The sequence below is a fragment of the Epinephelus moara genome, chromosome 10 (assembly GCF_006386435.1).
Source record: "Epinephelus moara isolate mb chromosome 10, YSFRI_EMoa_1.0, whole genome shotgun sequence".
NCBI classification, from domain to species: Eukaryota; Metazoa; Chordata; class Actinopteri; order Perciformes; family Serranidae; genus Epinephelus; species Epinephelus moara.
Window position 1 is genome coordinate 30,787,197 of NC_065515.1, and position 14,497 is coordinate 30,801,693.

The 14,497-nt window shown below is 39.9% G+C and overlaps 2 protein-coding genes across 12 annotated transcripts in view; one reads left to right on the forward strand and one right to left on the reverse strand.

Annotated features, from left to right (window-relative positions):
- The window catches only part of fcho1 (FCH and mu domain containing endocytic adaptor 1), an 81,625-nt gene extending 68,821 nt beyond the window's left edge, over window positions 1–12,804 (forward strand). For 2 of the 6 annotated variants that reach the window (XM_050054025.1, XM_050054027.1), the window contains exons 19-27: window positions 705–811; window positions 1,222–1,417; window positions 1,975–2,089; window positions 2,878–3,033; window positions 3,119–3,251; window positions 3,448–3,644; window positions 5,551–5,615; window positions 6,927–7,094; window positions 8,551–9,524. In XM_050054025.1, the coding sequence (XP_049909982.1) occupies window positions 705–811; window positions 1,222–1,417; window positions 1,975–2,089; window positions 2,878–3,033; window positions 3,119–3,251; window positions 3,448–3,644; window positions 5,551–5,615; window positions 6,927–7,094; window positions 8,551–8,579 (1,166 nt within the window). In that variant the 3' untranslated portion in view covers window positions 8,580–9,524. Of the gene's footprint in view, window positions 1–704; window positions 812–1,221; window positions 1,418–1,974; window positions 2,090–2,877; window positions 3,034–3,118; window positions 3,252–3,447; window positions 3,645–5,550; window positions 5,616–6,879; window positions 7,095–8,550; window positions 9,525–11,312; window positions 11,452–12,678 lie in introns of those variants that run through there. The other 4 variants (XR_007570539.1, XR_007570538.1, XM_050054024.1 and 1 more) reach the window with 4 other exon arrangements.
- rfx2 (regulatory factor X, 2 (influences HLA class II expression)) overlaps window positions 9,182–14,497 on the reverse strand; it is a 30,232-nt gene continuing 24,916 nt past the window's right edge. For all 6 annotated transcript variants that reach the window (XM_050054031.1, XM_050054030.1, XM_050054028.1 and 3 more), the window contains 6 exons: window positions 13,753–13,850; window positions 13,049–13,198; window positions 12,673–12,881; window positions 12,415–12,568; window positions 12,243–12,285; window positions 9,182–11,381 (listed from right to left, as the gene is read on the reverse strand). In XM_050054031.1, the coding sequence (XP_049909988.1) occupies window positions 11,260–11,381; window positions 12,243–12,285; window positions 12,415–12,568; window positions 12,673–12,881; window positions 13,049–13,198; window positions 13,753–13,850 (776 nt within the window). In that variant the 3' untranslated portion in view covers window positions 9,182–11,259. The remainder of the gene's footprint in view (window positions 11,382–12,242; window positions 12,286–12,414; window positions 12,569–12,672; window positions 12,882–13,048; window positions 13,199–13,752; window positions 13,851–14,497) is intronic.

Genomic DNA, 14,497 nt, shown 5'->3' on the forward strand with positions numbered 1-14,497 from the left:
TCCCCCCTCTCTCTCTCCCCCTTCACGCTTACCTGTCCTGTCCATTAAAGGCTAAATGGCCCAAAAAATATCTTAAAGAAAAATACTCATTTCATCATAGTTGCTTAGATCTTTAAAGAAATATATATCAAAGTACATTTTTAATGTCTGAGTCTGCATATTCCCATATATAATTATTTTTCTCAGTAGAGACATTGCAGTTACTTTAAAGTTCTTACACTCCACTACGTCCCATTGACAAGTACATCGGGTCAAAACTCTGACTGTAAAAGATAAATAAAGAAACCAAAGAAATCCCAAACACTGTCGATCCCTTCTACTCACTTTATTAACAGGTAAATCACTTTATTAATCAGGTAAAATTTAGATTATATCATCATGAATTCAAATTATGAAACGTTGCTTGTAAAGAGAGTGCAAGGGATGCAGAATTTTTTTGTTCTTTTCTCATAAAGAGGAAAATTTCTGAAGAATATTCAGATACCAACAGCATGCTAAATCCCTCAATTAATCCAATACAAATAAAATGTTTTTAGGTTTAGTGCCAGCTTGTGTTTGGCAGCGCGTCTCTCTCAGCTCATCTCCGGCTGTTCTGAACACGACTTCTGACTGATTTCAGAGGATGTCTGTCTCCTATAGTCTTGTTTCGCTGTGTGATTTCAGATTTGGCTTTTAGTCATCTTGTGTGTCTGTGTGTTTGAAAGGGTCCAAGCATAACTTCAGACAGGACACAGCTGAAGTGGTCGCAGCTGCTCCTCAGAGAGCGGCCCGGGCCAAGAGGACATCAGGCCGACTCAGCGGCTGCGAGAGAGTGAGTTAATAATCATTCTTTTATTGATACAACTGTGTTAAATATCACAAACAACTTTAATCCTGAAGTCTCATTTATTTTTCCCCACAAGAGCTTCCTAAATACTTTGTTGTTTTAGATGTGAAGGGCATCAAAAATTAGAGAAAGCTGTCAGTAATTGCAGATAATTGTTTTCTGCAGGAATTTTTTTTTGCCCTATTTGAGTCAAACTCACTCTGATACTGTGATACTGTGAATATTACCTTTGTGATGGTTTTCATGTTTCAAAAATGTAAAAATTGTAAATATATTATCAAATTCATGTTTACTTTATAATTGATGACGTTCTCTCCTCGATGTAAATGTTTGGGGCATCATCTCTATGAAAACAGTAACCAGTATTAACTCAGCGTTGTCCCTGTGTGTTTCAGTCCCGGTCCCTGTGCTCTTCCCCGCTGCCAGAGCCCAGCCCTTCCCTCACCTCCTCCTCATCCTCTAGCCCCAGCGAGTGGGGGCCTCAGGCCAGGGACAACGACTGGGCGAGTCAGAACCGAGCGCCCAGTCCTGCCAGGACAGGCCAATCCTCACCGCTGCCCTACCAGCACCAGGACCATCAACAAAGACAGTGTAAGCCTCAGCACGTGAATACAGTTATGCTACAGAATGGAGAGACAGATGAATCATTTGAGAGTTTGGAAAATACACTTACTAGCTTTCCTGAAGAGAGTTAGATGAAAATATTGATACCACTCTCATGTCTGTATGCTTAATATGAAGAGGTGACAGTTAGCTAAGCATAGCGACAAGAAGCAGAGGGAAGGGAAACAACATCCCAAGAAATAATTTCTCTCATAACTTCCCAGAAAAAAATACAATTTAATGAAATGGTTAAACAAAACACAACATGTTCATTAATAAGATTTAAAGGTGTTGGCCCGCAGATTTTGTTACCTGAAAAAGTCAGGTTAGCTGTTTCCAGTATTTGTGTGAAGCTAGGCAGCTGCTGCCTTTAGTTTCATATTTACTGTACAGACATGAGAATGGTATCGATATTGTCATCTGACTCTCTGCAAGAAAAGCATTTCCCAAAATGTTGGACTACTACTTTAAACATGACTTGAATGATGTAAAACCAGCTATGTATTAACAGCATGACTCGGTTTTATCACCTCTGTTCTCTGCAGTGCACCTGTCACGAGGCCCCAGCCCCATTTCCCTCAGCACACAGGAGGCCTGGCCAGTGGCAGCAGCCATAACAGAATATATAAACGCCTACTTTAAAGGTGGACAACACAACCGGTGAGCATGACAGTACCTTTTTTTTTTAAAAAAAAAGAAGAAGATCACAAAAAAACTTAATCTTAAAGGGGAACTACTCGCTTTTACACATCACAGTCTGTTGAATAAAGTTGTTTAAAGCCTTTCATGGCTACAGAGGGAGGTAGGTGAAGATAAATTGCTTCAAGTGATGTCTCCAACTGAACTGTCTGTGGTTGAGTTGCATTGTGGGTAATGTAGGCGGCAGATGTTTGACAAGGAAGAAGAAGAGTACATAGAATATGAAAAGATATCTCTGGTTCTGCTGCATCAGTTTTGATGCTTTTTTTTAACTGTCCATCTTGAGTCTGACAATCTTTAAGGAGTGTGATGCCAAATCAGTGGAGTGGTTTTTTAAAGGTGTACTTTAGTGATTGAGTATTGCATTACCATAAAGATGGGGGACTTGTGAAAGGAAGACGAAGGAAAAAAGGTCAGAATCAAAGCAGCAGAGGCAGAAATATCCCAACTTTATTGCAGAATGCAGTTGATTGCATCTTCCTCTGTCTGAGAATCGCCCATGTCTTTGACACCCAGTTTGTAGCCCAGGCTTTCTGTTCAGAATGTCATGAAATCATTAGGATTATTACCTGACTTTGAAAAGCCTCCTCCAGTGCCTTGTGGGGCATTATTCAACGCTCTGCGTCAGCTGAGGAGCACTTTTGTTGACAGGGATGTGTAAAATGTGAGTTCCTATTTAATGACATCTATAATGCCTATTAGTTGTACTCTTGTTAATTTAAACTCTGTGCGTTTCCTTCGTTCTCCAGCTGTCTGGTGAAGATCACGGGCGACCTGACGATGTCCTTCCCTGCCGGCATCACCCGGATCTTCACAGCCAACCCCAACGTTCCAGTGCTCAGCTTCAGGCTCGTCAACATCTCAAGGATTGATCACTTCCTGCCAAATCAAAAGCTGCTCTACAGGTCAGCTGCCCTCTGTGCGTTGAGTCACAACTGTGTTCAGTGACTATAATGTGATCCTTGACGTCATGTCTCTGTATCTCTACAGTGATCCATCTCAGAGCGACCCAGACACCAGAGACTTCTGGTTCAACATGCAGGCTCTGCAGCTCTACCTGCAGAGAGAGGCTGAACTCAACCCTCAGGCCTCGTACTACAACGTTGGCCTGCTCAAGTATCAGGTAAGGATTTCAAATGAGTATTCTCCATTACTGATACTTTAATCTATCTTTGTAGACGACTGTAACATTTCTGCTGTGCTCTGACTGCAGGACTCTATGTTATGGTTAATAAGAAGTGTATTAACTCAAACCTGCTCTGGACTCTTAATTTAACATCAACTCAATTAAACTTCAAAAGTCTCCGCTGCTTTCTCAGGTGTCGTCTCAGGACCCGGGTAGAGCTCCCCTTCTGCTGTCTGCGGAGTGTCAGCGCAGCGGCACCGTGACCCGGGTGTCTTTGGATTACCACTGCTGCCCCGCCACCGCCCCCTCCACCCAGCTCGCCGCTGTCCAGGTGCTGCTGCCATTAGACCACACTGCCACAGACCTGCAGTGCCAGCCGCCCGCCTCCTGGTGAGTGATGATGTGGTAATGGACGGATAATAAGCAGCTTCTGTTGACTGTCAACTGTCAGTCGCCTGTAACCGGTTTAGCAGGAGTCTGCCCTGATATTTACTAGATTCATATAATCAACAAGATTATTTGTATTGTGCAAATAGAATTAGAAATGAACTATGTAATCATAATATGTGAGCTATGAAACCACATAGCTGTTATCACAGTTGTGCGCATATAAGGGCTGCAGCTAAACAGTTTATTTATCAAGAAACAATCCTAATTCTGACCAGATAAAGAGTCTACAGTCATTGTAACAGTTTTGAGTTAAAGGGGAACTAATGTTTTTTTCAACCTGGGCCCTATTTTCCGATGTACTTTTGTCTAAATAAGTGATAGGATGTTCAATATTTGACATTTCTCCAGTACGAAGCTAGGGCTGACCTGCCTGCTGCCCGTGAGCGCACGCTATATTAAATAATAGGGCACTCAGACAGCGTCAAACAACGTCAGAATACATCCACTAAAAGTGCATTTTTTTCACACAGATCTCGGATTGTTAGTATAATTATCCGACAACATAACAGAAAGGAGAAATGAACATCTGTGTTTACCTTTAGCTGGATTCGGACATGTTCCTCTGCCTGTTGCTGCTCCTTCTCTCTCCTCGTCCGCTCTTCAGTTTCAATGAGCTCTGCATCCGTGTAGTCTGGTTCAAATAAATACGGGCAGTCATCAAATTAAAAAGGCTCATCCAGATCCAGTTGGTCAAAATTGGGTAAAAATTCAGCCATGACTACTCCAAACAGAGTAACTCCTTGCGTTTGTAAGGTCACTCCAGCGGTAACTTCCTGCAACAACTCAAATCTCGCGAGACCGATTTTGACCAACTGGATCTGGATGGACCGTATTTATTTGAACACCGAGTACACGGACGTACACGGATGCAGAGCTCATTGAAACTGAAGAGCGGACGAGGAGAGAGAGGGAGCAGTGTTACTTCGGTAGCACATATACTAAAATTGCAACAGGCAGAGGAACATGTCTGAATCCAGCTAAAGGTAAACACAGACGTTCATTTCTCCTTTCCGTTATGTTGTCGGATAATTGTACTAACTATCTGAGCCTATCTGTGTGAAAAAAATGCACTTTTAGTGGACGTATTTTGACGTTGTTTGACGCGGACTGAGTGCCCTATTATTTAATATAGCGCGCGCTTACGGGTTGCAGGCAGGTCAGCCCTAGCTTCGTACTGGAGAAATGTCACATATTGAACATCCTATCACTCATTTAGACAAAAGTAGATCGGAAAATTGGGCCCAGGTTGAAAAAAACGTTCGTTCACCTTTAAGTGCTAACATGGTCAACAATTTGCTCAAGTTTAGCAATTATAATGTTTACCTTCTCAGTTTAGTGCATAAGCATGCTATCATTTGCTAGTTAGCACAAAACACAAAAGTATACCTTTCTTTTTACTTACAGTAGTTACTGCAACTGCTCTTACAAAATGTGAGGATGACTGTAATGCAGAACAGGGAAAAGGTGGAGACGAAAGGCCTTTTCACTCTGAAACTTTAGTCTGTCTTTAAAGTTTTTCGGAAGAGGTTTGATATTCTGCGTTTTTTCTCAGCCCTTGAAAGCCTTTAAAAGGGTGTCTGACCCAGAAGCAGTGAAGAAAATGTCTCGTGACCTGCGGGACACATTCATCTACAACAAGAGAGAGGAACAGAGTGCACAGTATCACTTCACAACTCAGATAACACCTACTCTCAGCAGGTCAGATAGTAACATTCAGGTGGACGATGATGACGAGGAGGAGGATGTCATTGAGGATTAAGACTGCATACAGACAGAGAGGGACGTGGTGTGCAAAGGCCTGAAGAAGCAGGTTAGGCTGCACTGACTATTAATTTGTCCCCTGCAGGAACGCTGAGGAAAGACGGCTGCTGTGGAAACTCCCCAACCTCTCCCCGACCAATCACAGCAAAGGTCAGAGCTCTGCTGCTTTCGTTTTGCCTCTTTGCTTTTATTTCTTTACTCCTCATTGAACAAGGAAACCTACTCACAGAGATGCACATACTCACACGTTGACATCCATCTAGCTGACAGCCTGTTTTGTGTCTATCATAAGCAGACATCTGATTCTTCTATTTGCCTCCTCATTAAAAATAGTGCCAGAACTTTCTACTTCATTTCCTCCTTGTTGGGCTTACATCTCCACATTGTGTCAGACAAATGTAGAAATGAGTAATTAAGATCTCTGCACTCCACATCCTTTTCTTTTTAAAAAGCCAAAGTCTGAAGGCGTATCATTACCTTTTTAACAGCAGCATTAGCATTTGAACGTGGCAGCTGCTCTCATCCGGCGACACAAAGACAAGCATGAAATGTTCCTCTTTTATTTTGTGTCAAATTGATTGTTGCTCATATTTCACGACGCTAATGGCGCGCAGATAAGAGACGGCGTATAAAAGAATCTTTCAAGGCTCTAATTTAAGATGGGGAAAGTCTAAAATTAAATCAAACTGGAGCTCAAGGTTTCCTTCACCTGCATGCTTCTTTGTATCAGACACCCACATTGCTTCTTTGTATTTTGCTCTTTTTTTCTTGTGATGATATATTATTACCTCGATGTGAAGCTGCAGAAAAAGAAAGACTATTCACAGCCTTCAGTGATGGATTGGATGTTAAAATGTTTATAGTTAGAGGACTTCTCTGGTTTATAAGCCAATGACAAAGCACTGAAAGGTCACCATAACTCCTCCCTGCCTCTTCTGAAAAATCTGCTTCTTTTATCACTACAATGTTAAAGTGCTGCTTTACATGAATAATGTGTGGCAGTGTTGGGTCAATAATTAATTCATTTTCCTGGGCGTCTTGTAAACTGAAGCAGCCACATTGGACAAGACATTTCTCAGCTTGACGACGACTGAGAAGAAGCTGTACAGTATCCTAAATCTTCTCAGCATTTCTACTCAAATTCCTTTTTATGCTGCATGTCTTTATCACACATCATAAATCTATGAACGTAGAGTGTTTGTGGCATTTCCATGAAGACGTCAAAAGATGATAAGACTCCTCGGTTAAGGCGGAGCTAAATGTGGTTGAAAAAGGAAAGTTTTTTCGATGTCTTGATAACAGCAGTAACATGGCTGTATTTCAGTGTGAAGCTCATGATGTTGAAACTGCTGTTGAACTGTTAAATGTAATCTAGATGGCTAACATAACATCTTGTTTTGTTATTGCTGTGAAGTGGTGTTCCTCATGTCTCTGTGTCTCTGCCTGTCGGTGGTGTCCCAGGCTCAGGGACTCTGTGTGCCAGCTGGCAGTGCCTGGAGGTCCCCCGAGGCCCTCCACCCAGCCTGGCTGTTCAGTTTGTGGGCTCCGGGGCCTCGCTGTCGGGCATGGACGTGGAGCTGGTGGGCAGCCGCTACCGCATGTCTCTGGTCAAGAAGAGATTCGCCACAGGTGACACTGAACAGACACTCAGACATATGACGTGTGTATTTATCCCCCTGAGATGCGGGAATGTGCCTTGTGTTATCAACTTTTTGTGACATAATATACTATGACCTTTTTTTTATGACTTTTTTTTATGACATACTATACTATGACTTTTTATGACTTTAATGACATACTGTACTACTTTTTATGACTTTTTATGACATAATATACTATGACCTTTTTTTTATGACTTTTTTATGACATACTATACTATGACTTTTTATGACTTTAATGACATACTATACTACTTTTTATGACTTTAATGACATAATATACTACTTTTTATGACTTTTTATGACATAATATACTATGACCTTTTTTTATGACTTTTTTTATGACATACTATACTATGACTTTTTATGACTTTAATGACATGCTATACTACTTTTTAATGACTTTTTATGACATAATATACTATGACCTTTTTTTTGACTTTTTTTATGACATACTATACTATGACTTTTTATGACTTTTTTATGACATACTATGACCTTTTTTATGACTTTTTTTGACATACTATACTATGACCTTTTTTTATGACTTTTTTTATGACATACTATGACTTTTTATGACTTTAATGACATAATATACTACTTTTTATGACTTTTTATGACATAATATACTATGACCTTTTTTTTATGACTTTTTTTATGACATACTATACTATGACTTTTTATGACTTTAATGACATACTATACTACTTTTTAATGACTTTTTATGACATAATATACTATGACCTTTTTTTATGACATACTATAGTATGACTTTTTATGACTTTAATGACATACTATACTACTTTTTATGACTTTAATGACATACTATACTATGACCTTTTTTTTTTATGACTTTTTATGACATAATATACTATGACCTTTTTTTATGACTTTTTTTTATTTTTTTTTATGACTTTTTATGACATAATATACTATGACCTTTTTTTATGACTTTTTTTTATGACATACTATACTATGACCTTTTTTATGACTTTTTATGACATACTATACTATGACCTTTTTTATGACTTTTTTTATGACATACTATACTATGACCTTTTTTTGTGTTTTTAATGACATACTATACAGAACCATGACTGTTTATGACATACCATACTATGACCTCTTTATGACGTTTTGACATACCATACTATGACCTCTTTTATGACATACTATACTATGACTTTTTTTATGATATACTTTACTATAACTTTTTTTATCAACTGTTTTAGAACATTATGACTTTATGACATACTACACTTTATTACAAAATGTAATGACATACTTTTCTATGGCTTTTTAAAATTGCTTTATATGACATACTATAACTTTTTTTTTTAAAATAACATTTATGACATACTATAATATGACTTCTTTATTAACCTATTCGGCTTATTTTGGCCGTGCATTTCCTTTTTGTTTTACAGGGAAGTACATGGCCGGCTGCTCGTTGTGAATCGTGTAAAGGACCATTGCTGCAGGTTCAGAGGACTTCACACTTTTTCTCAAGTCAACAGCCAGACAGAAGGAGATTATTCCTGGTAAGACATTAAAACTGAGGACTGACATCTCAGCCTTGAAGGACAATGTGCACTTACTTCTTACAGTGTCCTGCTGTTCTAGGACCAAGCCTTTTCTTCTTCTTTTCCTCTAATTTAAGTTGTGTGTGTGTGTGTGTGTGTGTGTGTGTGTGTTGTACACACACTCAGTCCTGCCTTTAGCAGGAGCCAGGAAGATAGCTCTTTTTCTATTCAATCTCCTCTGTTCATTGTGCTCTGAGACTGCAAACTGAGGTAGATGTCAGAACTTTTCTTAAATTATAGAGGAAAGGAAAATAAAGTAAGTCTGGAACTGAGTTGCCATGGAAACTAGGATATTTCAATTATGTAAATACTGTATGGAATAAATCTCTGGAGCATCTCAAAAGATCAAATGAGTCACTTGTGAGTAAAGATCTTCTACCAAACCTTAGAAAATGCAATGTTTGTAAATCTGCTGTTTGTTCCAAATAGAGGTTTTGTGATGTTGATGTTTGATAAAAATAAATGTGCTCAAACATTTTGGTGTACACCAATTTATTACACATTGTGACCAAGTACAAAATACAGCTGAACTATGCAGTTTATTACAGACCATCATCTGTCCTTAGGATAGTTAAAGTGTAGTCAAGAACAGGTTTAAAAATGCACAAAAATAAGGGTTCAGTATACTTGTAAGAAGAACCAAATCTAGTTCAATAAAAAATAATCCTCCGCCAAAAATCTAAAACAGCCTTACAAAACATTACAAAGTACACACAGAAATTACTTTTTTTTTTCTCCAAAGCACTTGAAGGCAAATTACTGTGACAGGCACAAGTTACAAAAAGCCTTAAATAACTCAAGCTCAAGGATTCTCATCGCTACAACAAAATCATCTGAGGGGAAAAATAAATCAACCAAACCAATTTTCAACACAAAGCTGATGTCAATCAAATCAGAATAGTTCATATAAATAGGAATTTCTCTTGTGACAGTTTAATAGCGTACTCAGGCGCAGTAACGCCACAGTAATAATTGAATTTTACACATTGAACAATTGAGATTGAAAACAAATTTATCACACACGCCAGTCTAATCAATTACACATCAAAGCATTTTCTTCTGATACAACGTGACCGACCAAGTACAGTGTGAGGAGAGAGATTAGGCAAAGACTGAAGGCCACAGAGCACACACTTTCTACATCATACAAAGATATATATTTATATATATATTTATATATATAATTTATTATGGACAAACTCCCCAAATAACGCACTGTATATTTCTATCTAATTCAAACAGAACATAAGACTTTAATCTGAGTAACAGCATGAGGTCAAAGTATCTGAAGTCGGGGAGCGTGTGCCGGCTCAGATGCCAACGAGATCCTCTTTCTGTCTAAGAGTTTTGGTTTTACAGGTCCAACGCTCTAACATATATTGATTTATCTTCCGAAGATGAAATGTATAACCACTTTTTTTTATCACGAAATGAGGCTCGATGAGACAGACCAGATTCCAGTTTAGGTTGTAATATCCTATATCCATTAAGTCGATTATTTTTTATTCCCAACTCTGTGGCAGTTGAGTGAACCCCCACAGGTCTGCACATATGAGTCATTGCATCAGGACTTACTCTGTGGATCCGTGCAGCACACGGAGGAGCTATCACAGGATTTAAACCATTTGTGGACAACTATTTACATGAAATGAAACAGGATTGAGAGACACAGACTGCAACAGTGGCTACATTTGTTTTTTAATACTTGCCTCATGTCATCTGAGCCGAACAGCATAGAAATCTATTGAGGTAAACAAACCAACATCTTACACAGCCAAGGTAACATACTAAGTTCCCTGCCTTCCTGACTACTGCGAGACTATGAGGCCCTACGGAGCCATGACTGTGGCTAAGCTGGTGGGAACGACTGAGGGAAAGGTCCTTTGGGTCAGTAGGTTGCATGTTGTTTTTATTTTTATTTTCTTTGTTGTGTGTGTTTGCTGCGAGCTGCAGCAGAGGCAACAAGGAGTATACACACCTACACCTAATCAATGTTAAAGGTGCTTTGAATGTCTGAGGTTTGGAGACGATACATTCATACTGCGGTAGAGGCACAGCTGAGGGACAGATTGACATCTGTAGTGGTGGTTTTAAAGTTAGCGATCTAAGGCACTCAAATGACACTATGGCACAGCTAGTTAAGAAAAAAAATTTTAAAAAAAAAAGAGAAGACTCACAAACACCACATACCACCACTCAAGGTTACACATCCAATAAAAAGGTACTGCACAAAGTCATTCACAGTTGCAACAAAAACGGAAAGAAAATCAGACCTGTGTTACACCCCTGTGAGTAAAAAAACAAACAAAACAAAAACAGATGTGAGCTTCCTGAAAGAAAAATCACTGTCCTTATAAACGCTAGTGAGGGGAGGACTGACACTGCTACTTTCTTCTCTATGTACATTGCACACACTGACTGCAGAAGGACGCAGTGTGCTCGGCCCAAAAAAGCCGCTGCGTCCCGAAGGGCCCCGAAGCCACTTTAGTGTCACCTTTTCAGGGAGAGATGCTGATCGTGGTGGCTTTCAATCCGGCCCCTTTCAGACCAGACTCACATCTCCTGCAGTGGGTGGCTCATTTCAATCCTCTCTCTTTTCACTGCAGGTTCAGTAGGCCCTCTGGACGCATCAGCATCACTGCCCAGGTCACTCATCTCATCAGAGAAGGATGCATCTAGAGGCACAGGGAGAAAGGGAACAGTTGGAGTTTAGTATTAGGATGAGAGCTGACATTTGACTGTTCACACTACTAACCAGTGTGGGATTATAAGAAGCATAAAGACAAATACAGCCGGGCTTAAAGCTGCAACACTAATCTATCACCACAATATAAAAGGTCAGAATAAGGATTATACATAAAGCATCTTGAGATCAATACTGTCCGACCTCCCCACCCTGTCTGTGGCTCTCAGCCCCGAGCCCATTGATTCCTGCTGCAGACGGAAGTCTTTAACTCTTAAATGGTCCCACCCACAGTGCCTTTGGGCACGAACAACATAAGTCCTGTTATTCCTCAACTGACAACGCAGTTTTTTAAATAATGAGCCTCTACTAAACAGTAGAGATGTCTAAAAGCAGATTTCAATATTATTATGATTATGATTATATTTAAAATGTGTAAACACATTTTAAATATAATCACAACAAACAGTTTTAAATGAAAAAGAAGTTACCAAATAGTCATAAAAATAAACATGTAATCTGCAGTTTAGTTTTTGTAGAATGAGACTGTGGTGGGCCAACAAAAGTTTTTTTGGGTGATTGATCCTCTTTTTGTGGGTTTCTACAATCATTAACTTGTTTTTTTTTTTATCTTACATACTTCAATCTAGACACACTCTAAGGTAGGAGTGATCAAAGTGAGGGATACCAACGTCAAAAAATGTCATTGTGCTTAAGTCTGGCTTTGTTGAACCATGATTACCACTATTATCAGTATTACCCTGTTTTCTTACCTGTTTTTTTAAACCCAAAGCTGGTTAGCTAGGACACACCAAGACTAATATGAAAACTAGCACTGTAAATAAAGGCTTACCTTTTTCCATGAGTGAAGGCATCATAGAAGTCAGGTCACTGAACTGTGATTCAAGAGATGAGAGCACATTAGTCAACAAAACAACAACTTTCAACATCGTTTCCATCATCATCATTAAAGTGTTGTTTACAACCAGAGCAGAGCAGATATATATAAATATCTTCCTTCGTACCTCTCCCATGACAGCAATAGGAGTTTCTCCGGTGGCCTGCGCCACACGGTGTTCCACCAGGTAAAACATGTACTCATCATAGAGCAGGCGAATCAGGTGAAAAGAGCCAAAACTAGCTGCACTGCGCAGGGTCAGGTCTCTGATCACCATGGAGCTACAGGAAGGAGAGAGAGAGAGAAACAAACAGATAATCTATAAAATGCTGTTTGCAGTGATTTTAAGGAAAGTGTCAACAGCCTAACTGTTCCCCCTTCGTACCTGTAGAAGGACCATTTGAGCAGGAACTGGCGTGCAGCTTTGGGGAAGCTGGGGCTGCCCTGGTGAGGCTTCAGGACCTGAGAGACCACATTGTCGAGCCAGGTAGCCCACTGGTCCAGAGAGCTCTGCTGTTGCAGGGTGACCTTAAAGTCCTGCTCCAGACGCTGAACCACACTCTCGTCACACTGACACACCCATGATGCCTGCTCCTGGTAGACACAACAAACACACCCAACCGTATTCAGCACGAAACCAAAACACAGCGAGAGACGGAAAGCAGAGAGAGAGTCGACACGAGTCAACAGTCTGCACCATCTGACATTTTGACATGAAGCCTTGATGCTGAGTAAACAGGGAAGCTGTCAGACATGTTTACCTGGACGTTTGCAAAGTCCACCCGGTTGAGGTCAGAGAGCATCTGGTTGATCTGGGAGGTGTTCTGGAGGACGGCGCGGGCCGCCTGGGCCAGGTGGTTCAGACTGGTGTAACGTCTCAGTGTCTGGGCAAACGCACTGACCACCGCCACCTACACCACAGAGCCAGAGACAGAGAGTCATCCTAAAAGTTTATGTCACTCGAGGTTTTTATGTTTTATTATTATAAACAAATTATGTCAGACTTAAATGGGACCAGTTTTGGTTTCTACTAGGGTTCTCTGTGCTCAAGTTATTTATTTGTCATATGCACAACAATTACAGTGAAGCAGTGCTTGGCAATGAGTATCTTAGATCTTAGGCTCCCTCGAACAATCCTCATTTAATATGTATACAAAGAAAAATCACAAGTACAAAAAGTTAAAGCTTCTGGCACTGATGAGTTTCCTGTGTAACTGGATTGAGCAACATTTCATACATGCACATCCACTCACATTTCAGGTAGAAATTAACGTGGTGAAAATATGATGCCATATCTTGCATCTACATAAACGATCTTTACTGCATAGATCGAATCAACAGAGGTGGCAGGGACTGTGCAGACTAACACATGCCACAAATGGATCACAGACAGCTGCATGAGATGATCACAGGTGCGAAGAAATGTGATAGAGTTAATGATCTGTCGCTGAGATTTCCTTATTACCTTGGTGCGAATAATCTCTTGAGGAAAACTGGTCATGGCGTTAGTCAGCCAGCCCTCCAGACTCTTGGCAAAGTTACGGATGGCCTGAGTGAGAGTGCCTGAAGAAACAGAACAGCCTGGATTACAAACTGACAAAACCCTTTATTACTTACAAAGTTTTATTAAACACCTAATCATTGCTGTTTAAACAGGAATTTAACGGCACAGCTGACACCTGAATATTTGACTGTTGTTACCATGACATTAATAGAAATATGCCCGACAGTGGATACATATCTGTTTGCAGCACTACTCAAAAACTCCTTTAACTGCATGGCGGTAAAAGTACTTATGTGTTAAAGTAAGAAATAAGATACTGTCTCATGCTTAGGCCACCTTGTTACTTTTTATTTGTGCTAACTTAATAACTCAATAAAAGCCTTGGCTAATGTGTTAACACTGTTGGCTTGCACAAAAAAGGTGGGAGAACAGGCTGGATTATGAAGGGACTTGACTTCAATTAACTGTGTATAAAGCATTGTAAGTAGAGTAGTGAAAATGCAGCCAACTGCAATATAAAAGACTCAATTGGACTGTACTGTTGGGTGTGGTGTTAGTGTATTATTGAGGATGCAAAGAGGAAATCCTGGGACTTGGACTGTGCTGGATTAGTATTACTTCATCAGTGTGTATTCAGAGGTTTTGGGACCACAGACAACATGCACAAATGTCTCAAAACAGAGTATCCTGTTAAAGATAATCTTAT